This window comes from Carassius gibelio, chromosome A17 (genome assembly GCF_023724105.1).
Source record: "Carassius gibelio isolate Cgi1373 ecotype wild population from Czech Republic chromosome A17, carGib1.2-hapl.c, whole genome shotgun sequence".
Lineage (NCBI taxonomy): Eukaryota > Metazoa > Chordata > Actinopteri > Cypriniformes > Cyprinidae > Carassius > Carassius gibelio.
In genome coordinates, this window is record NC_068387.1 from 24955813 (window position 1) to 24978311 (window position 22499).

Sequence of the window (22499 nt, forward strand, 5' to 3'; positions counted from 1 at the left end):
ATAATTTCTTACTTAAAAGTAAAAAAATGTCCTCATGGATTATATATGTTGTAAGTGTCATATATATACATATACATTTATATATATATATATATATATATATATATATATATATATATATATACATTTATATACATTTCTTAACACTTTAATAAAAAAATTATTACAATTATTATATATTTTTATAATACGATGATATATAATATAATATAAATATAATATAATTTTTCTGCCTCTAAATAAATAATGATACTAAATAAACAAATAAAATAAACAGACAAAGTTCATGGTGTTTCATTTTCCATTTATTGGAAAGCAGGATTGAGAACTAGAATATTAACAAACTACCCTTCTAAGTTTTGCAATGAAATACAGTTTATAAACTAGATTCTTTATCTATTGCCCAAAACTACAGCTATGTATAGCTAATTTACATATATAAAACTTCTCAATTAGAGAATAAAGAAAAAAAAATCTAACAATAAAATAAAGTATTATTTTCTGAACTATGCACATTACAATACCAGAGCAGACATATGGGTTTACGAACTCTTTAATTTACAAGCTCAAAATAGAAACTTTAACTAGTTTGGCATAGAAAGGCACACATAAAACTATTTCTTATGAACACGGACATTCCTGCACTGGATCTGCTGTAAACCTCACTGTTGAACACGCCATCAACTCTACAAGAGTGTGAAACATTTAATAACAGTGTTAATATTTAATAAAAACATAAAACAAGCCAATGATATACTGTTCACTGCGGTGAGAGGTTAATAATGCATATAAAGCCACTTCTGTGGCTGATGATGAATTTATTGTCATAATTTACATGTATTAATGAGAAATGCCACATTTGGAATTGTTACAATTATTAGTCATCTTTCAATGCAACACGTTCTCTCTCTCTCTCTCTCTCTCTCTGTCACACACACACACACACACACACACACACACATAATCAGCAAACATCTAAACCGCTGTATCCGGCTGCCAGTGTTTTCACAATCACATCTGTAGCACCGATTGCGCCTACCCTGATTACAATTGATGTTTTAGTCAAAGTACAGTATGTTCATTGTCCAGGGCATTGTTGTTTATTGGAGTATACTGTAGTCCTGAATACTCATATACTACCCTACAATTTCCCATGCGGCTGAAAGGTTTACGTTACTATTGCCTTTAATTCTTGAATATCAGAAGATGAGCTGATATCCGCTGACAGGATCTGTGGTGATGCTGCGGTTAAACCTTGATGATGCTCACAGACGAGGATGTCCTTTGGAACTACACAAGAGTACAAATAGTCAGAGTTAACAGGCTACAACAGTCCAAAAATAATATTTTATTATAAATGTACGATTGTGATTTGGGATAATACAAGAAGTCGGTTTGCTAGATTCCTTTATGATGTACTCGCTCATTATATACATATTTTGGAAATTGTGAACACACACAAAAAGTTACATAGTGTTGCTTTAAGGTTAACAAAGATGAATAAACACAGTACCAAATAATAATACAAGTTAGTTAATGCATTAACTAATGGGACATAATTGTAAAAGGGTTATCAAATGTTCTGAATATATTTAGAATACAGAACCTAATGCATTTTTTAGATTTTACAATACTTCATATCACAATGTAATATGCAGACATAAAATACAGCCTGTTTCTACACAAACAAAATTGCAGTATTCAGCAGAATGAGAAGGTTTATCGTGGACTTCCTTATTTGGCCTTACATTTCCAAAGTGACAAATCAACCGAAAGTAATATAATGTGATTTTCAACATCACGGTTTGACTTATTATTAGATCAGACGACTAAGAGTTAAGACATATAAATCGGAATTAAAATGCAACACAATTTTATTTGATATACATGCACTAAATGCATAAAAAGCATTTGCTGATTAAAGCCAGATGTGATGAGTGGTGAAGGTCTCACCTTGCTGCCGAGCAGGCCTCCGTGGTGATAGTCTGGAGTGCTCTGGCCAGACAGCGGCTTGCTCTTCTCTTTACTGTGGCTGTTGGAGTCGTTGTCTTTGATGATATCGTACTGCTTACAGAAGAGCACGATCACAGCTGTAGCGAGACAGAGATCAGCTTGAATACAAGACGCAGATCTGATACCTTTAATTAAAACAACACACTATCTTACATCTAGACATCCTGATCGAGTTTTGAAAGGAGAACGTTTTCTCAAGGTCATTGTGAAATCAACAAGGTAGGCCTAGCATTCTGCAAAGCGGGGAAACTATTTTTATGATGCCAAAATGTAACATTTGAATGGAGATCCGAGAAGTTTACAGCTCTGATATTCAAAACCCTATTGTATCATATTTGTACAGTAAATTATCAGCACGATCAAAACTTTGCTGAAAAACCTGTCCCTTGCATGCCTTCTGTCACCTTATTGATAGCTTATCCTTTTTTTAGCACGTTTACTTGTAATAACATCCTCCTTCAGATCATGGTTCACATGGCTTTTTGCTGTGTAAGGTTTACCTGATGATCCATACAGATTTTAAGCACACACATATTGTGCATAGCTCCATATTCTCTGATGTGCAACTCCTATCGCTCATACTCAAAAAACTTAAATGCTATTTTTAGGTAAATTTTTTTTGGCCTGAATGCATTGGATGTCTCTTTGGTAAAAGCATCTGCTAAATGCATACATTTTATTTTATTTAATATATACTGTATATTTTGCCTAAAGGTTCCATAAACTATTACATAAAAAAAATTCAATGCAACCCCATTTACCTGCCCACATTAGTAGTACAGTCATAATGATCAGTATCTCTCCAGTCTGCAGGTGTCTGGACATGTCTAAACCCTCAACCGCAGGGTCATCTGATCAGGTAAACAAGACAACAACAATGTGTTAGAGGATTGAAGAGAATTAATAATGATGTCACTTAATAAAAACTCACGAAACAGATTATGTTGGTTAGCTATGAGCTGCACAAAACTTCCTGTTTAATAGGAAATAAATCAAAACACTAATAACTGATGTACATCACACACTATCAGAACTTCAGCATGCTTTTTGGCCGAGTTTGTGTTTCTGATCCAAGGTGTTTGATTTCATGAGTTTTCAGTGGTCGTATCATTTAATTGAATAGTAAATGTATGGAAGCCTGTTTCTGCCACAGAAGAAAAAAAAATTGCAATTTTGAGTTTATATTTCATAATTCAGACTTTTCTCTTGTGGTTCTGTAAAAAAATAAAGTCAGGAGTTATGATATACTGTAAAAAGTTGTAATTACCTTTGTTGTTTGTTATTATGTGGCAGAAACAAACAAACAAAAAACAATTGTGAGATGCAAACTCAGAATTCAGATTAAAGTCAGAATTTCAAGATAGCAATTAAAAAATTATGACACAAACTCAGAACTGTGAGAGTTGTGAGAAACAAAGTATGAATTTTGATATATAAAACTTGGCATTGCAAGAATAAAAATTCTGAACTGTGAGACAAAGTCACATTTAACTTTTTTATTGCGTAGTGGAAATTGGCTTCCATGTTGAAGTGGAATTCAACAATAAAAATATTACATGTACTATATTAATTGAATGATACTGGACTAATGCTGTATCTGATCCAAAACACACACACACACACACACACACACACGTTTGTTTTTGTGTAAACGGTGTTCATCCCATAGGTGTAATGGTTTTTATTCTGTACAAACTGTATATTCTATGGCCCTTCACCAACCCTACACCTAACCCTAACCCTCACAGGAAACTTTGTGCATTTTTACTTTCTCAAAAAAACTCATTCTGTATGATTTATAAGCGAAAAATGGGGACATGGGTTATGTGCTCATAAGTCACCCTCTCCTTGTAATATTTGTGTCATACCCATGTCATTATACAGAGTTGTGTCCTGATATGTCACAAAAACAAGAGCACACACACACACACACACACACAGACAACAACAACAACAGACACGTTTACCCTGATCCATCATGGTGGACTGAAAATGTTCAGACTTCTTAAGAGTCCTGAAGTGAATCTTTTTGCTGGCCAGACTCTCTCCATAGAGTCCGACGGACTGGACCTGGATGATGTAATCTGTGTCTTCATCCAGATCCCAAAGTATACAAGCTTGACTGGTCGTGTTCACCTCACGAATGAATCGCTGCATCAACCCGTCCTGACGCTAGAACAGAGACAGAGACACACACACACATCAGTTTAAGCCTATGCACATAAAGATTCATCAGAGGATTTATTGCAGATATTAATGTCACGAATTCTGCTTTTGTAATAACGCCCCAGGGCTGCATTTCATTGTAATAACTTTGACCTGCTGTGAGATGGCAAAGCCAATTACGGTCTCTCCCTCCGGAATATTCCAGGACACGGTGGCCGAATCCGCCCCCAGGTGAGAAACAGAGACATTGACAGGTACAGCAGGGCGGTCTGTGAAGCACAAATCACCAGCGTGAATCATTTATTAGCACAGCCCCCCAATGCACTTAACACAACTGAATTAAAGACTGAATTATTCAATGAAAAACTCAGGCTCCATAAACATCACGTTTGAAAAGATTAAACCACGTTACAGCTGCATGCAAAAGAACAAATATCTGTGAGGTATTTTTAGATGCTTTAGTTATTTTTCTGTCTTCATTTCCCCAAGACATCTAAGGGCCAACCTGACATCGGCTCAAAGTACAACTGCAATAATGCAGTTCAGAAATATACAACACTTCTGTATTTAGCTGATTCACTCTGCTGGGATATTATGCAAATGAATTCTAATTTTAATTCTGTTCTTTAATGGGATGAGCGTGTCTCAGTTGGTCAAAATTAGTGGTAAAATCTGCTTTGCCAAGTCTCTGACTTTATGCGCCAGCGTGAAAAATCAGTTTGACAGAAAAGAAGGCTTTCGGATTTTAACCAAGAACCAACAACATATTCTTAATATAAAAATTATTATTTAAACACTCTAGAGAGGATAAATAGAAATGCATTAAGGCATTTTAACCATGCTTTTTTTATGAATCGGTTCAGTAGGAATTTAAAGACACTATAAACACTACAAAATGACCTTCTGCTACAACATAACTGTAAATCTGATCATCTGTATTGTTAAACACACTATAGAAATAAATATGATGTGTAACAATTATACAACAATCATATCAATGTAAAATAAAATCACACGCTGTATAAACGTATAATATGGGTTGCAGAACAAGATTTGTATGTCCAATAACTTTTATATTTTTTTAACAAGTCATTTTACTGATTTCTTTTCATATATATATATATATATATATATATATATATATATATATATATATAAAAAAAATATACACCAATATACACACACACATAGGACATGCTTGGAACTTGATCCCTGCTAACCAACAGCTTTTATGCACATATAGCAGCAGCATCTTTATTTTCTTAAGTATGCTTTCTAACCAAAGCTCATATTGGTATATCTTACTCCAAGAGGTAGATAAAATACAATACAGCTACTAGGATGACTGACCTATGCACAAAACAATCTACACCAGCCTTCTTTGTTAATACTGCATGCATAGCAAAATTATTTGCTGATAAAGTGCTGGTAAATGTGCTGATAACCAACAGAAAGGTTAACATCTTGTGAATATGCACATTAGCAATTTTTTTTAAATAATAGTTATAGTTTTTTAAGGTCATATTGAAAACTATGTGTCCATTTCAAAGCTAAAAACCCCCTTGCAAATTTGCAAAAAGAAAAAAGACCTTGCCATTTGAGCAGCCAGTATTTTAGGATCAAACACATTCACAGAGCTCAGCAGGAAAGCAAATATTGCGTCAGAAGGATGAATAACAGCACTCCTTTTATCCTGGTATTTGCTAACAAAATAGAAATTCAGCTCTTTGTAACGTGTCAAGGTCAATACTAAATTAAAAAAGATTGTGTATGCTTTCTGGTAAAATTCACTCATAAGTGCACTGAGAGAGATTCCAGTCTTTCAATTAAATGAGGAGTTCAGTAATTACAGCTTTGACAGTAGTTTAAACTACTTTTAGTGCATTGAGGGGTGTGCAAAAATGCACAAATCTTCCATATATGACAGAAATTAGATTTAATTAACAAAGATAATAGATTCACCAAATAACATAATGAAATCATGTTTAATACACCAAAGCACTAGTTTGAGACCAGATTTCCATTTTGAACAAATAATGCATCATTTTTTACCCATGCACTGGCAGTAAATGTCATGTTTTGACATGCTCCAGCTCGAGTCATTCCCTCAGCATTATCTACTGGGCCATTAAATCAAAGACAAGACTAAGAGAGAAAAAGCAATCCCCTTAATGTCTTCCTCCGCTGCATGGCTATTTTAAAACACAACACTGAAAGCATTATATAACATAGGCTTCTCTTAGGCTTAGTTGACTATAGTCATGGAGACCAACAAGTATAAAAAGATACACGCTGCATTTTATCTTTTTAGGAGTCAAACTTACTCGCCCCTGCAGAGCAGATGTGGCATCCAAACAGAGACAGAACGAGGCTCATGAAAGGAACAAGGTGAATCATATCTTCCTGAAGAGTTAATCCAGATGTGATTTCCACCGAAAAGTAACCTGAACTAAACATTCCTCCAGCTATTACATGATTATCAAGAACGCATTTGTTTGCGACACGTATACATTGCGATCAGGAAGATGATAAACAATCTAAGCCAGCATCATCCTCAGCATCCTCTCAGTCTGGAGTCCAATGCGCCTCAATCTGTTGCCATCCGAATCCGCAAAGAGCGAGGGAAACGCTTCCTTTAGCGGGGATCTTTAATGATTTGAGAGCTACAGAAAGCACACCTTTGACGTCCTTTCATCGATACTACAAAGGAGCGCCAGCCTCGCCACCAGTTACATCTGCTCTCCGCGCGCCTAATGTAACGCGTAAACGCATGGCGTCCATCGCATAGCTCGCGCTCGCCTTCCTCACTTTAAGCGCTCGTGTAAAACGCTTTCAGAATACCAATCAATCAGCTGCGCTGCATCGCGGGCACATGACCCACAGGTGTCCAGTGACTGATTCATTCTCAGCAGTCACTCATTCACCTTCTGTAGCCGCGTGACGCACGAACCTGCACCGACATGAACGAGGAACAGACGTTCCTCTCCAAAAACAACAACAACAACCTCAACAGCTCTGCTGGACGCCATTCAACCTTGCACAACGATAGTCCACTTCACACATCATGAGAGACACAGGAATAGAACAGCACAGAACTGTGGGAAGAGATGGAATAAAATAGATCACACATCATAACACATATCCATGAACATTATACAGTCTAATAAATCATTCAAAATACTTTCACATCAGAGTTTCCCATTAAATAAGATGAGTGTGAATAGTGTAATTAAATACAATTTTTTAACTTAAAAAAAGGAATAGGATAATTCTATTATATTAAGAATAGCCTACTTGTTATTTCAGATAGAACACAATACACTCAAAAGAATCTGAGATTATTTTTAATAATTAATAACTGATCACTCTGCTGGGAAATTATGCAAATTAATTAATTATTTTGTTTAAATTCTCTTTAAGTATAAAAAGTGTACCTCATTTGGTCCAAATTAGTAACAATCCAATGTAACAAACTACTTTTCAATATAATACTTAATATTTTAATACAAAAATAACTAGGCTATTTAAGAAAATAAAATAGAATAGTCTACTGGGATATTAATATTAAATTAAGAATACAAACATTTCTGATAAAATGGAATACAACCAAAGATGTTCTTACAATTAATCTAAGAATAATATGAATAAAATAATTAGATAAAAAAGCTATTTGAACACACAGTGCTGAATATATCATAATAGAATGAAACAGAATAGAACAGAACAGAACAGAACAGAACAGAATACATCTTTGGCTACTGATCATACCATAATAGAATACTGATATAACAGAATAGAATAGAATACTACTGATTATACCTATAGAATATTGATATAATTCTAGAGTAGAATAGAACTGAATACTTATATTATAATAGAATACGGATATGACAAAATAGAATAGAGTAGAACTGATGTGAATTCTTCATGGTTTTTCTCTTATTGTCCGTAATTTATTCTGTTAATGTGTTGGCTTACGAAAAATGCGCTGTGCATAGTTTGAAGCAGATACGATTCTAACGTAAGTGAGGTATTCTCCGCTACGCAAGCGCAGCAGCCGGAGTTTTTGTAGCTGGAGTTTGGTAGCGTTTGCAGACTTTCCACTCGGGTGCAACATCCTTGAGTGCAAGTTAAAGTTACTGACAGAGTAAGTTCATAACACGATTCTATGTTTAATGCGGAATGTTTATGTTTGTGTGCGCGGCAACTATTTCTGGCATTAAGTCAATATTGCCGCTGTTTCGCGATCTGTATAATTATCCGCTAGCACGGATGCTAATACCACTAATACTAGCAATATGAATATGTTTAATTCTTCTCCTTATGTGCATAATCCTATATTTTACAGTTTGTTATAATAATGCAGCATAATGTGATTTATGCGATTATATTCATTTCCATAGTTTATATCCTTGCTTTCTTAGTATTCTAAGTGGATATATTAGAGTTGTTGATAATGTTTCATTTGTAATTTACTGTTGAATCATAACAGTATGTAGACAAGTTATTTATTTTGTTTTATTTGTTTATTACAGAAACTACCTCAGTTGTATACTGCCATGTGTACAAGGTTGAAACTTGCACAAAATAAAAGTGGAAACGAAATCTGATGACTCCTCCCTGATCAGAGTACTGAAGTGGTTAACACCATTAAAAAACTTGCAATCCCTTACAAGAACAGAATACTGCCTTTACTACTGTTCATACCATAAGAGAACATAATACTGTTTTGATTCCAGATTATACCATAGGAATAGAATAGAATGGAGTAATGTTTTAAGATTATACCATAGAATAGAACATAATATATTAGGATAATGCTTTGACTACTGATCATAATAGAATACTAATATACCATAATGAAATAAAATAGAATAGAAAATGGTTTTGAAGAATGATTCTAACAGAATATTGACATAATAGAATAGATTACTGCTTTACAATAATAGAACATAATAGAGTATACATTATCATTATACAATAGAATACTGTGTAGACTACAGATTATAGTTTAGAATAGCATAGAAAAGAATAGAATACTGCTTTGACTAGTCATCATAACAGAATTCTGATATGTCATAATAGAGTAGAACACTGATTTAAATACTGATCCATATGTCCTGGCAAATATAGTAAAATAAACTAAACATTCTACTGTGTGTCAATATCTTTTAGAGGAAAACTATTTTTTATTTTTATTTTTATTTTTACAGCTGACGGGTCAAAGTTCATCTGGTGAACTTTGTTATGCTCACTTTGTGCTCAGTAAGGGCTTTCTCTCTCTCTAGTGATCTCAGTGCATTTTATTTTCATGCATGTTTACCGTGCATTGCACTAATCAGAGTAAGTGCTGAAACGCTGGAGTCTGATGAACATGGATGACTTGAAGGTGAGTGAAAACTGAACACCGTTATCTGGCTTTGCTTTCATTGTAGCTGGTGACAGACCAACAAATCTTCTTCCTCTGTAAGCTAAAATATAATTACAGGAGTGCTCGGTCTTTTGTCTAACGTAGCTGTCATGTCACGAGCTCTCTCTACCCGTCACGGAGAAATGCAATCCCATCAGCAGAGATATAGATAGAGTGAATGGCAAACAGATGGTGCAAATACTGAGAAGATGCGACGCCGAGATTTTTGAGAAGAAAGATCATGATCCATTTCACCAGGTTTGGCATATTAGTTTCAGTATACAGTATACAGACGGTATATGTGTTTATGTAATTGTAATTAAGGTCATTATGCTCCTAACAAGAGTTTTCAATGTGAAGCTGACCTGTGCATTTTGTTTATAGAGACTATATAGTTCACCTGTCATCCAAACGATGGTGGATGTTGCAAAGAGGGTGGAAATGATGCTGAGGGTCTGTAATAATTAATCTTTTTAAATTAACAACTAAGAAATAACAGTTTAAGTTTAGGTATATTTTAATATATAAAATTAAACAATTATTTCAATAATATTTAGTATTTTTTTTTTTTTTTTTTTTTTTTTTTTAATTTTATAAATGTTCTTCAAAAAATGTCAAAATGTTAAAAACATCATAATTGATTTGTTTCTGCAGGACCCAGAGGAGAGTGTGATTGTATTAAGTGGCTGTGGAACATCAGGCCGTATTGCATTTCTTTTGGTGGTATAGAGTTTAAGAAAGATTTAATATCTAATTAGTTTAAATAAACAAAATAAACAAATGAATAAATTACCAACTACGGTATATTTACAAATATAATGTAAATGTATAATGTTTTCCCCACTGTGTTCTTCATGACTGTCAAATTTCTTTGTAATTTGATCATATTGTATTTCATAATTCAGACCTCCTTTAATGAGATGATGAAAGCCCAAAAACAGAAACAGATCTGTTCGTACATCATAGCTGGAGGTGACAGGTGAATAAACCGTCTGTCTGTTCGATGCATAAGATGAGACTCCAGTGTGACACTGCAGTATTTCTGGACTCTGTTTTTAAAGGGCCATGCTGACATCACAGGAGGCTCCAGAGGACGACCCGGCGCTGGGAGCTCACACGCTGGAAAAGGTACAAAGGGTTCACATTCTAAGCAGAAAAACAACAGACTATTCTTTGACATTTTCAGAAGAAACGCAACAGTACCAGAGAGTTCTGGGTGATTGCCAGGTTGATGCCATGTAATTACTAAAGAGTTCAAAAGGTGTTTTTTGTTAAACACATAACTTTGCACTTGATAGGTTGCTGCTTATAGGCCCAAGTCCTAAAATATTGCTCACCCCATGTCTCACTCATTTCCACCTATTTTAGTATTTGAAAATCAAGTCTAATCAATTAAAAAAATTAATGATTTAAAGAATGTTTACAAATTTAGATATGTGATTTTTAGATACGGTATTTGAAAAACAATATTATTAATGCATTCAGAGTTAGTTATTGAAACATATTAATTCTCGATTTCCTGTTTTCTTTTTCCACTAACAGATTTGTGCAGGAAAGAAGCATGTCCTGTTCATTGGAATATCCTGTGGCATGTCGGTATGATTGATACTATTGTCTTTTTACATCCCAGTTCTGGGTTAAGTCTGCATTTACCAGACATCTCAGTTTTAAGAACAGTCCTGGGTTTTCACATTCAAAACTTCACATTTTACATTCCATAATTATAATTTCACAAAAAAAAAGGAAAAACAAAGCCTCCAAAAGCAATAACTTATATAAAATAACATAAAAAAAGAATATTAACAATTTGAATTAATGCAGTATAGTCACAGTCTGTACATCTGTGCATACTGGAAAAAAAAAAGAAATATAATAATAAAAGCCTGAATGCACTGAAAGTCGCTTTGGATAAAAGCTTCTACTAAATGCATAGACGTAATGTAAATGTAAATGAAAATATTAATGTTTAAACTAGTTTTAACCTACAAACATAATAATAATTAATTACATTTTGATCATTAAATCACTGAAATAGCTTCAAAAGCTGTCACTGGTGTGGTTCACTTTCAAAAGGTACTGATGTATTTACTGTAAGTGCATAAGGAACTAAAGGGCACCCTTCTGCTGTAATAAGGTACAAAATAGTACCTTTTTAAAGGGAACTGCAGTGACAACTTTTTAAACTTTTTTCTTTTCTTTAAGCGTATGGTAGAAAATGTCTGTTTTCATTTGATTTCTTAGTAAGCAGGTAACATTAACGTGAGCTTTTATCAAAGCCGTCTGTGGGTCAGCTGTGAATGCACTTCATGATGTTGTTCTGTGTCAAAGGCACCATTTGTTGCTGGGCAACTGGATTTTTGTCTGCAGCACTTAGACGTCTTTACTCCAGTGCTTCTGGGATTCAATCCTGTACACATGGCGAGGTAGACCCTCTGAGTGCATACAATCATATTAGCCTATCATATTTTAAGTGTATCAACAGTAACAAGACTAGATGGGAACATTCTTGCCCTCCTGACAGGAGTGAACCAATGCAGGGCTGTTCATTTCACTTTAAAGACGTTGCAGAGAGGATGACTGCAGAGCAGAGACATGAGAAAGCATTCGTCCTAAATCCTGTATTGGGGGTATGATACATTGCATAGACATAAACACATGTGCATGCAACACACTACCAACCTCTATGAACACCTTACAGTATAACCACTGGCAAGTACCCAGGACACTCTATCAGAGTATCAAAGACGTAAACATGAGTTTTCTTACTAATGTTTAAGGAGTATCCACCTATCATAAGCAGTAATGATGCAGTTGTTGCATTTCTGGTCTCTCCTCATAGGCTGAGGCCATCAGCGGATCGTCCCGGATGAAAGGAGGCAGTGCAACTAAAATCATTCTGGAATCAATTCTTCTGGCCGGACATGAAGCTGCATTTAGAGGAAAGAGAACGACACTTGAGTAAGTTTTAATCGCAGTTTATATAGGCTATATATATATATATATATATATATATATATATATATATATATATATATATATATATAAAATGTAGCTTTATTTTTTTTTATGTGTATATCAGTTTATGCAATCTAAATATATACAGATTTCTATTGTATATTGTAATTGAATACTAAACATACCTGGAAAGCTGAAAGCACTCTTTGCTTTATTTGTATATTTGTCCTGTTGTTTGTAATTTACATCTTTGTTCTTATTTTTAATAAAAAGAACTGTGACATCCTTACTTTAAAAATAACATAGCAATAATCCCACAAATTATGGGAAAAATGATTATAAATGAAAATAAATAACTGGTGGCTGATTTTCCACCAATTTATGAAAATTACCTGCACAAAATCAATCATTCGGATCACAAAAAAAGTTATATTAATAATGGTAGCACTTTATTTTACAGTCCTGTTCCTCGTGTACATACGATGTACTTATTATAGTAATTACAATAATTATGTAATAACTAGGTACCTACCCCTAAACCTAACCCTACCCCATGTAGTACCTTTCTTAGATAAATACACTATAAGTTCTCATACTGTAAAATAAATTGCAACTATAATAATATATGATAGCCTGAATGCACTGTAAGTCGCTTTAGATAAAAGCGTCTGCTAAATGCATAAGTTTTAATTTAATATATTAAGAAAAAAAATTAATTACAAAATATCATGAATCCTTGATGGGACTGGTGGGATATGCAGTGTAAAATATGGAATAATTTTCCACAGTTCTCTTAAGAGTAATCTACTTTGATTAAATGTGTCATTCAGATGTATTTCTGGCTGGATCACAGCGAGTGAGATGGTTTATGAGACTACTTACTCACACAGTGATGAGCTTGCAGCACTTATTCATCAAGCAGGAGAGAGGTACAACATTTCACTACTTTAGTGTTTCTTAACACATAAACCCGTTTTCCAACATGAACAAGCTGAACTTCTGGTGCATGTGGTAAAAAATGCAGAAATGTTCTTTGTAGTCAAGGTTTTGTCATAATCAAAGGCACACTTATAATTTATTTAACAGCCTTCGGATGAAAGCGCATGTGTACTATATTGGATGGGGAACTCTGGGCATTATAGGACTGACTGATGCCAGCGAATGCGTCCCAACATATGGAGCAGGTGCCGAATATATTTCACCCTTTAATACATTCTTTAAATGTGTTCATTTGACAGTTTGTTAACGGGTAAATAACAGCGCAATAATAAAATTATGGGAAATGTTTAAAACCAGAACCACCTTTTAATTGTCATTATTTTATCAGATTTTGATGACATCAGAGGTTTTATCAACAACGGTTTCAGAGAAATGAAAAACAAAGAAGGAGATCTATCATGTCTGGTGAGCTCAAAGTTATTGATTTAAAAACTTAAAGGGATAGTTCGTCCGAAAATGAAGATCTTATCATCATTTACTCCTTCTCATACTATTCTAATGAATTCAATATTTTAGCATCTGAAATTATCCCTTTAATGGTAGCAAATGCAGAAACAATTGGAATAATCTAAGGCCTTTAATATTTACCTGGATATTTCATATTACAACATTTATTAATAAATTAAACAACAACAACATCAACTATTTCTAGGGGCCAGAATTCGTAATTGGTCACAAAGATTTTGTGGACACCATCTTACCGAGTCTGAGTCAAAATGACATGATGCTGTTTCTGTTTGCAGTGAATGGTGAGCAAACACGAATTAGTTGCTTATAACAGTACGTTCAGTTCCTTGAATATATTTTGAAGATATTTGAATGTCTCTCCTAAGATGACCTGCATGAGGTGACAGCACTGGCTGATCAAGTGAGGCGAAGGACATCTAATTTGCATGCAATTGCTCATGACCTTGAGGAATTCACCATTCCTGTGAGTAAAATTAGTAACCAGGATTTTTGCCTTTGGCAAAAACTCTCACTTCTTAATAAAATTCCTTTGCATTGCACGTCTTATAAATACATAATGCTGCTTATGTAATAAGATAATTTCTTGCATGGACTTGCATGCAGTTTAAAAGAGAGCAAATCTCTTATATATTATTTTAAATAATATTTAAATTCAATATATATATATTGCTTCAGGAAACAGTATGCAACATGTTTGGAACCATTCTGCGCATCACATGGCCTTCAGAGGAGGTGAACTCAGTTGTAATGGTAAGCCATTTGTCACGTGAACTCTCACAAGTATCAATTTACCTTCAAAAGTATTTGTACTGTAACATCAGTTTTTTTTTTTTTATAGAGACAGCGCTGGGAGCTTTCAACTAAATGGTGTCTTAATGCAATCAGCACAGGAGCTCATGTACTGAAGGGAAAGGTCTACATGAATTACATGATAGACCTCAGAGTATCTAACAGCAAGCTGTACACAAGAGCCATCAACATTTTACAGGTATCAGTAACAAATTATCTAAATCGTACATACTGTTAAAACCAAAATTAGATTAGTATTCATTAATGCAACCTGTTTTTGATCTCTTATAGAGACTATACAGTGGAGATCAAATCTTATATCTGCATATATTTAACTTTCAGTTTTGGAAACTAATTAAGCTGGAACTGAAATAAGACCCCTGTGTGTGGTTTCCGTATGCTGTGTTTAATTATATACCATCACTGTCAGCGGTTCACAGGCTGCTCCAAAAGTGAGTGTGTAAGAGCTCTACTGAGAGCCATCTACAGTACAGAGGACCTGAGTGAAGACATGACATCAGCAGATGTGTGGAAACACACCAATGCGGCTAACAGACGGGATCGAGTAAGAACTCGCTTATTTATCTTCACCATCTGTTAAGCAGACGGCAGTATTAAAGATTGCCAAACGCTTAAAATTTTTACCATTTTATTTACACTAACAAAGAATAGTAGGTAACACATTAGTTAATGCATTAACTAATATTAAAGGAATAATTAACCCCCTATCCTAGATGTAGATGAGTTTGTTTTGTTCAGTAGATTTGGAGAATAGCATTGCATCAGCGTCTCACCAATGGATCCTCCAATGGGTGCCGTCAGAATAAGCTGATAAAAACATCACAATAATTCACACCTCTCCATACAGTTAATGAAAAGCTGTGTGTTTGTAAGAAACAAATCCATCACTGGATGAGAAAGCACACAGCTTTTCATTTCACAAGACATTGATTGATGGACCTGGGTGTTGTGGATTATTGTGATGTTTTTATCAGCTGTTTGGACTCTCATTCTGACGGCACCCATTCACTGGTAAGCAAATAATGCAATGCAAAATTTCTCAAAATCTGTGAAGAAACAAACTCAGCTACATCTTGGATGACCTGAGAGGGAGACGATTATAAAAAAAAAAACATTTTGGGATTAACTTTTCCTCTACTTATTATACACTTTAATAAAAGCATTGCATTATTTTCGAAGGCAGGTTTAACTGTTTATAACTGATATGTTCTGCACTGGCAGGTGGTCCCGACTGCGCTGGTGATGATCCAATGCGGTTGCACTCTCGCTGAAGCACGGCATCACTTAGATTGTCATCCTGTGATTCGAGACGCAGTGAATGCCTGCTTCAATTCTTCCAAGACCAAAAGCACAGTGGACTAAACAACAAAATAATGCATTCTCACAATGAAGCGGCATTTTTATGCTAATGCTTTTAAGGCTGTGTTTCTTGGCCGCTTATCTGTGATTACAAATTGCTATACTCTGTACGCATGGTGTGGCCTTTTGTTTTTGTTGAAATAAACCCAACTGGATGACATCAGGGGAATTCTGATCATTTTTTTCGCAAAGTACTTCCTTGATAACAGTACCGAGAGTAGAAACCTGTCTGGCTGCAGTGAGCTGGTTGTAAAGTGCGAGTCATGCCATTGTACCATCATTCTGCTGGAGTGCACAAGGCTGACATGACTGGTAAACATGGGAAATTCTGCGTGCACCTGTAAACGCTGCTGTCCGTGTTGCCCACCGAACAACGAAGAGCAGTCTCTCAGCCGCAAAAGAGTCTTCAGATCGATCAACAATTATCCCTCACGCACAATATGGGATCTAGAGCTGAAGAAAGGAGATATTCTGGAGGTGACAGGAGAGAATGAACACTGGTTGTATGTGAGGAGACGCACAGCTAAGGCTAACGGATCGAAGTACTTTGTGGAGGAAAAAGGATATGTGCCTAGAGACTTCATCAAACCACTGGATAGCGTAGAGGCCGAGCCGTAAGTCCTTGAGTTACTTTTGATCAGTTTGAGCTTGTGCGAATGCATAATATATAGGGCAATCTCACGCATAGTGTTTTGAATCTCTGCCCTGAATGAAACTGGCATCCTGTGTTTCCAGTTTCACAACTTCTGGTGAAGGTGCTACAGTGCCGTCACTACCCAGTTTGTGTTTATCTGAAGAAATGACTCTTGGAAATGATTATAGAGTTGGGTTTTGGACATTATTGACAGGAAGATTTAACAGTGATACTTGCGAAAACTGTCAGGAGACAAGTATAAGATTTTAAATTCTTAAAAAAATATTAAGTTCAATCACTTTTAACAAAAAGTTAATTAGTGTAAATAAATAGTATTGTGCAAAAAGTGTCATAATATAGCACATTATTTTTGCTATATATACATATATCTGTGTGTGTGTGTGTGTGTGTGTGTGTGAAAATTAATGTGTTATTTATTGTTTTAAATTTGTTGGGGTGAAATATGACCCAAACATTTTTTTTTTTCTAAATCGTTACTTTACTGTGTATAATAAAATTATCATTTTAAAATGATGTACATACTGTATAATAAATAAATAATAAATGTGTTAATAAAAGGATATAAAGAGAAAAAGTAAATAATTTCTTATTAAATTATTATTTTTAATTTTATTATTACATGAATTGTTTCCCCCCGAGATTCACTCGTTCATTTGTTTACTTTATTGTCCATTTAATATTTGATTCAAAGTTGTACCACCACATACTGTATTCTAGTCTAATAAAAATCCACTTAATAAAACTTGTATCAATTGATTTTCAGATGGTTTTTTGAGAGTGTTAAAACACGTATAGATGCCAGATGTCGTCTGCAGAGACCAGAAAACAAAGAGGGTGCATTTCTCATCTGGAAGTGTAATGAGAATAATCTATATTATTTATCAGGTATGACAAGTTTGATTCACACACACACACACATCTCAAGCCTGCTTTTATTTAACTGTATTGTTTTGAACGGCACTTCGACCCAGTAAAACAAAGAGATCTAGTAACAATAAACCAACCCTAATCTTAACTTGGAGAGTAGCTAAATAACATTTTCTACAAATGATTTCTTTTAAAGTGTGGAGTGGCCTTCATGCACGGCATTACAGGGTCAAGCAGGGAGAAAACGACAAGCAGTTTTTCCTTGTTCATCACAAAACCTTCCAGACCTTGTGTGAGCTGATAGAGTTTTACTCTGAAAACAAGAGCGGACTTTGTGCGAAGCTTCATGAACCATGTGTGAAGGTCAGTGAAGAGTTACATCCTACAGATTAATGAAAGTTTTCCAGCACAATTCCAATCTGTCCATTACTCTTCCAGCTGGACCAGCCGGCTCCTCTGACTCTGTCATTCGAAACCAAATGGGAGGTAGACAGAAGCTCACTTACCAAAATAAAGAAGGTGGGCAGCGGGGAGTTTGCGGAGGTTTGGCAGGGGCTCTGGAACAACACCACAGAGGTGGCCATCAAAGAGTTCAAAGGTAAATCAGGTTAAATCTGTGGTGCTTACTTCATGTCTGCTGGTTTTATTAGGAGTGGCGACCTAAATGCAAACAAAATGCGCTAAAAAATAAAAAAAGAGACATTGCCATATACATATTTTACTCTGGTAAATATTTTACCGTATTTTATCATTTGCATTAAAGCTGCGGTAGGGAACTTTTGACGCTCTAGCGGTTAATAAACAGAACTGCTTGCGTCTTGCGGAAGAACATCGTAGCCGGAACTACTTCTCTCTGTTTATGTCTATGAAGAATCACAAAGGTACTGGGTTACTCCGCCGCGGTATCCCCGAAGCAATCTAAAATAGTCCGAATATAAACACTTATTATAGGTGCACCCTAGTGATTCAGGACAAACTAAAAACACAGTTTGGAAAATGGATTCATGTTGTACTCGCTTATTATATACATTTTTCTACATTTTGAACACAAACAAAGTTACGGACCGCAGCTCTGATTGGTTGATTCTTACCGGGAGCGGTCTGTGACTGCAAATGGCAATAGGACACTGGGAGGAGCCAGAGGAGATTGATTTTTTCACAGATTATCTGTCTCATATTCTACTGTCAGGATATAATGATAGGTTTAACAAATATGTAAAACATATATTTTTACAAAAGTTACCTACAGCAGCTTTAAGTATCCTTTTCTCCTGCTAATCATGAACCAAAACGAACCTGTTACGAACTTTTAAAATCACAGTCAGTTGATATTATCTGTTCCACTTCACTTGCAGATGTCAACTATTCGAATATCAAAACAGAGATTAATATCATGAAAGAGCTGCATCACGAGCGTCTGCTGAAGCTCTACGCTGTGTGTACGAACAGTGAACCCATGTGTTTAGTCACGGAGCTCATGAAAAACGGCAGTTTAAAGAAATTTCTCATCAGTAAGTGAAGTAACATGAACTTGTTTGCAACTAAAAGCATTATGGATACCACTAGCTTCATTTTGACGTTAACGGACATAGATGCTTTTTAAGACCTTTATATGTTTCTTCAGGCCACAAAGAGAAGCAAGACTTGGAGTTTTCAGTCATGATGGATTTTGCCGTCCAGGTAACTTGATTTCTTCGGGAGTAATTGCCTGTAATGTCATAATAAAAAAAATAAAATAATCATATGGCTGGTTTGAGCTTAAAACAATTAAGATCAACATGAAACTCCCTTTTCTGAAAGAAGCAAGAAAAACAGTGGCAGGGAATGCAAGGCAGGATGGGGAAAAGTGTCTTCCTTTATGAAAAAAAAAAAAAAAAAGAGCAGCTTCATAAGTATTTTCTGGAAACTTACAAATGTTTAGAATAACATACACTGATGAATCATTCTAGCCAATATGTCAATGCATTCTCTCTAAGTAAGCAATTCATACATTGATGTCTCTGAAAAGGCTCCACGTATTGCTGTTAGTTTAAGCGGCCTGACACAGCAACATTAATGTTAGGGAGACGGGTGGCGTGTTCATTATTTTTGCATTTCCATTCGGTGCTGCTGTCATGTGAGATCAGCTGCTTCTCAAATTGGTGCTTCCTCATTTCCTCGCTCCTCCAGTCCGTGACCCGGAAATCGATCAACATGAAGGACATATCAATTCTCCAAATGCACTCTGAGGAATGAGGAACCCTCTATTTGGCGATAAAACACATTACAGATGCATAAAATCATCAAATACCTCAGCAGTGCATCTTTCATTGTTAACATTAATTAAGGGATCATGCAACTGATTCTAAACCGAGGCCTGAAATTTAGGGGAATCTTTTTATTTAGAAGACCCCAAATGGTCTTTTTATTTAAATGAATTAAATAAATAAATGATTTAAATGTATTTAGGTTGAACAAGAATAAAAACTTACTGTAGTCTATTTGAACGGTTTGAAAATAATTTCAGAAAAATGAATTTAAGACATAGTCAGCCAGACGATGAACATTATTAACAGCAATTATTATATGACAAATGAGATGGGTTCATAGGCCTATTTAAAATGCAAAAGAAAAATTTAGTAGTTTGCATCATATTAAAATTGGTCATTTAACATTTTTAACGTAAAACATGTGTCAGATATTTCCTATCTTACCTCGTACTCTTTTACCATTAAAAACCGAAGCCATCTCAATCATTTTGATATTGTCGAGCGCCTAGGCCACTAGATTTTCTATTATAATTTTTTTTTTCTTAGATTACAGAAGGAATGATTTACATTGAGAATAAAATAGTTCACCGTGATCTGAGAGCCGAGAACATTCTGCTTACCGACATGCAATGCTGCAAAATAGCCGATTTTGGACTCGCTGAAATCAATCTGGCTGGGAGCAACAGAATTTCATCAGGTGAGATATTTGATACGTTTGTTCAAGCATGCAAGACACACGAACACATTAAGTGCATAACCGTGCACATCTATCTGCAGATATAAAGATCCCTGTGAAATGGATTGCCCCGGAGATATTTGAGAACAAGGCTTACACAAGCAAGAGCGACGTCTGGTCTTTCGGCATCCTTTTAACTGAAATCGTGACATATGGGGATGACCCTTACCCTGGTAAACACATTTCACAACTTAAACATAACACATGTGGTTGTAGTCTCACATCTCACCCAACACATCTTTCTTCCACAATCTCAGGTATGGAAAAAATGGCCTGCGTTCGGTCCATTCAGAGAGGAGAGCGGATGGAGAGACCGGCCGGCTGCCCCGAAGCGCTCTACGACATTATGCTGCAGTGCTGGAGGCCAAACCCTGAGGAGAGACCAACATTTACAGAGCTACGGGAGAAGCTATTGGCTCTCATACATGAGCCTGATTCTGAACTGGAGTAGATACTGTAGAAATGAGAGCGCTGGGACACTTTTGAGCTTAGATTATATGTGCCCAACACAGACAATCACTTACAGTTTACAGAGGTTAATATCTGCCAGAATTAATGCAATGTGTGATTCTCATGAAAATGTAACAATTGTAGCAAAAATATTACAGTGCTTTTTTAAAAATCAAAACAGTTTAAAGCTTAATTGGTTAATTTTCATGGGAAAAGAAACTTAAAATGGACTTTCTTAATGCAAAATAAATCAATTTAGATTTTTGCATTACATTTTTCATGAGATTCATTCGTATGCAAACTGTGCCATACATCTCTCAAACTGAAAAGATTTAGAATGACTATAACTAGTGTTGCTAATCAGTATTACTTAAGGTGATTATGAAGTTTCTTAGTTTATATATTCCCTGGTAAGCAGGAGATATTTAATTGTTGACTGATATTTTTTGTCATCAAAGCTGAAAAATTATGGCCAATGTGAAAACACCATGTCATGTAAACTCTCAACATTTGTTGATAGCAGAGCCTTTGCAAATGAATGTTTGATTTTTAACCTTTTATTTAAATTCTAAAACCTATTGTAAGAACATGTATTTTTTGTGACCTGATAAAGAACATGTAATTATGTAAACCTGGACTGTTGCCACTACTGTAAGTGTACTTTTGAAGGAAGGTTTCCTTCTTCCTTCTGAGAACATTTCAGATGACTTTTACATTACTAAAATGTTTTAACATCCCTACCTATCTTGGAAAAACCAAGCTCAAATACTTTACTGTAAATCAAATGTTTTGAAATAATTTAGATTTTTTGTATATATTTGAAATAAGTCTTATGCTCACCAAGGCTGCATTTATTAGATAAAAAATGCAGTAAACGGTATTATTGTGAAATATTTTTTCCAATTTAAAAGAAACATTGTTTTTTGTTTTGTTTTATTATATTCTATATTCTATATTCCTGTGATGCAAAGCAGTGTCATTACTCCAGTCTTCAGTGTCACATGATCCTTCAGAAATCATTCTAATATGCTGAAAATTCAGCTTCCCCATCACATGAATAAATTTCATTTTGAAATATATTAAAATAGAGAACATATTTGAATTTGTAATATATATATATATATATATATATATATATAATGTATTTTTGCAGTCTTGGTGCGCAAAAGGAACTAATTCTAAAAAATCTTAATTCTAGATAGTAAACCGTAAGAATGACACTTGAATGAATCAACCCTTCTCTGGCCTGTGGATTCAAAAGCACAACACAAATGGTCCTTACATTGGGGAAAAATATGATAAACTTTTAATTTGATTCAAGAATAGGCTAAATGAGTTTAATGGTTTTCTCCACTTATGCTT

The 22499-nt window shown here is 34.9% G+C and overlaps 3 protein-coding genes across 6 annotated transcripts; 2 read left to right on the forward strand and 1 right to left on the reverse strand.

Annotated features, from left to right (window-relative positions):
- Positions 1-287: 287 nt before the first annotated feature.
- LOC128031461 (fibronectin type III domain-containing protein 4) lies at positions 288-7224 on the reverse strand. 2 transcript variants are annotated; one of them, XM_052619732.1, is made up of 6 exons: positions 6504-7224; positions 4333-4448; positions 3981-4185; positions 2775-2864; positions 1954-2138; positions 288-1290 (listed from the first exon to the last, which is right to left on the reverse strand). In XM_052619732.1, the coding sequence occupies exons 1-6, from the start codon at positions 6634-6636 to the stop codon at positions 1249-1251; spliced, it is 771 nt and encodes a 256-aa protein (XP_052475692.1). In that variant the 5' UTR covers positions 6637-7224; the 3' UTR covers positions 288-1248. The 2 variants fall into 2 exon arrangements, with proteins under 2 accessions (XP_052475692.1, XP_052475693.1); XM_052619733.1 differs by having other exon boundaries at positions 1954-2090; positions 6504-7222.
- Positions 7225-8188: 964 nt separating this feature from the next.
- gckr (glucokinase (hexokinase 4) regulator) lies at positions 8189-16340 on the forward strand. Of its 3 annotated transcripts, none has more exons than XM_052530548.1 (21): positions 8189-8326; positions 8715-8808; positions 9393-9568; positions 9668-9847; positions 9974-10042; positions 10244-10312; positions 10495-10568; positions 10651-10717; positions 11132-11185; positions 11918-12012; positions 12111-12216; positions 12429-12547; positions 13375-13473; positions 13631-13728; positions 13872-13948; positions 14196-14292; positions 14377-14474; positions 14687-14761; positions 14850-14999; positions 15231-15365; positions 16043-16340. In XM_052530548.1, the coding sequence occupies exons 4-21, from the start codon at positions 9779-9781 to the stop codon at positions 16181-16183; spliced, it is 1692 nt and encodes a 563-aa protein (XP_052386508.1). In that variant the 5' UTR covers positions 8189-8326; positions 8715-8808; positions 9393-9568; positions 9668-9778; the 3' UTR covers positions 16184-16340. The 3 variants fall into 3 exon arrangements, with proteins under 3 accessions (XP_052386508.1, XP_052386506.1, XP_052386507.1); XM_052530546.1 differs by having other exon boundaries at positions 9695-9847; XM_052530547.1 differs by lacking the exon at positions 8715-8808 and having other exon boundaries at positions 8209-8326; positions 9695-9847.
- Positions 16341-16479: 139 nt separating this feature from the next.
- On the forward strand, positions 16480-21768 carry si:ch73-340m8.2 (tyrosine-protein kinase SRK2). The gene is made up of 9 exons (XM_052530549.1): positions 16480-16794; positions 17599-17720; positions 17899-18065; positions 18141-18300; positions 19058-19213; positions 19327-19382; positions 20498-20648; positions 20729-20860; positions 20945-21768. Exons 1-9 carry the CDS (start codon positions 16499-16501, stop codon positions 21136-21138), a joined length of 1434 nt encoding a protein of 477 aa, XP_052386509.1. The 5' UTR covers positions 16480-16498; the 3' UTR covers positions 21139-21768.
- The last annotated feature ends 731 nt before the right edge of the window (positions 21769-22499 follow it).

Bases quoted from the DNA above. Each gene is read 5' to 3' on its own strand.
- si:ch73-340m8.2 (XM_052530549.1), top strand. From the start codon at position 16,499: ATGGGAAATTCTGCGTGCACCTGTAAACGCTGCTGTCCGTGTTGCCCA. The intron at 19,214-19,326 runs GTAAGTGAAGTA...ATGTTTCTTCAG, and splicing joins TTTAAAGAAATTTCTCATCA to GCCACAAAGAGAAGCAAGAC. The intron at 19,383-20,497 runs GTAACTTGATTT...TTTTTTTCTTAG, and splicing joins TGATGGATTTTGCCGTCCAG to ATTACAGAAGGAATGATTTA.
- gckr (XM_052530546.1), top strand. From the start codon at position 9,548: ATGAACATGGATGACTTGAAG. The intron at 12,548-13,374 runs GTAAGTTTTAAT...TGTGTCATTCAG, and splicing joins GGAAAGAGAACGACACTTGA to ATGTATTTCTGGCTGGATCA. The intron at 14,293-14,376 runs GTGAGCAAACAC...GTCTCTCCTAAG, and splicing joins GTTTCTGTTTGCAGTGAATG to ATGACCTGCATGAGGTGACA.
- LOC128031461 (XM_052619732.1), bottom strand. From the start codon at position 6,636: ATGTTTAGTTCAGGTTACTTTTCGGTGGAAATCACATCTGGATTAACT. The intron at 4,186-4,332 runs GTCAAAGTTATT...TCTCTGTTCTAG, and splicing joins GCTTTGCCATCTCACAGCAG to CGTCAGGACGGGTTGATGCA. The intron at 2,865-3,980 runs GTAAACGTGTCT...TTACCTGATCAG, and splicing joins GTCCACCATGATGGATCAGG to ATGACCCTGCGGTTGAGGGT.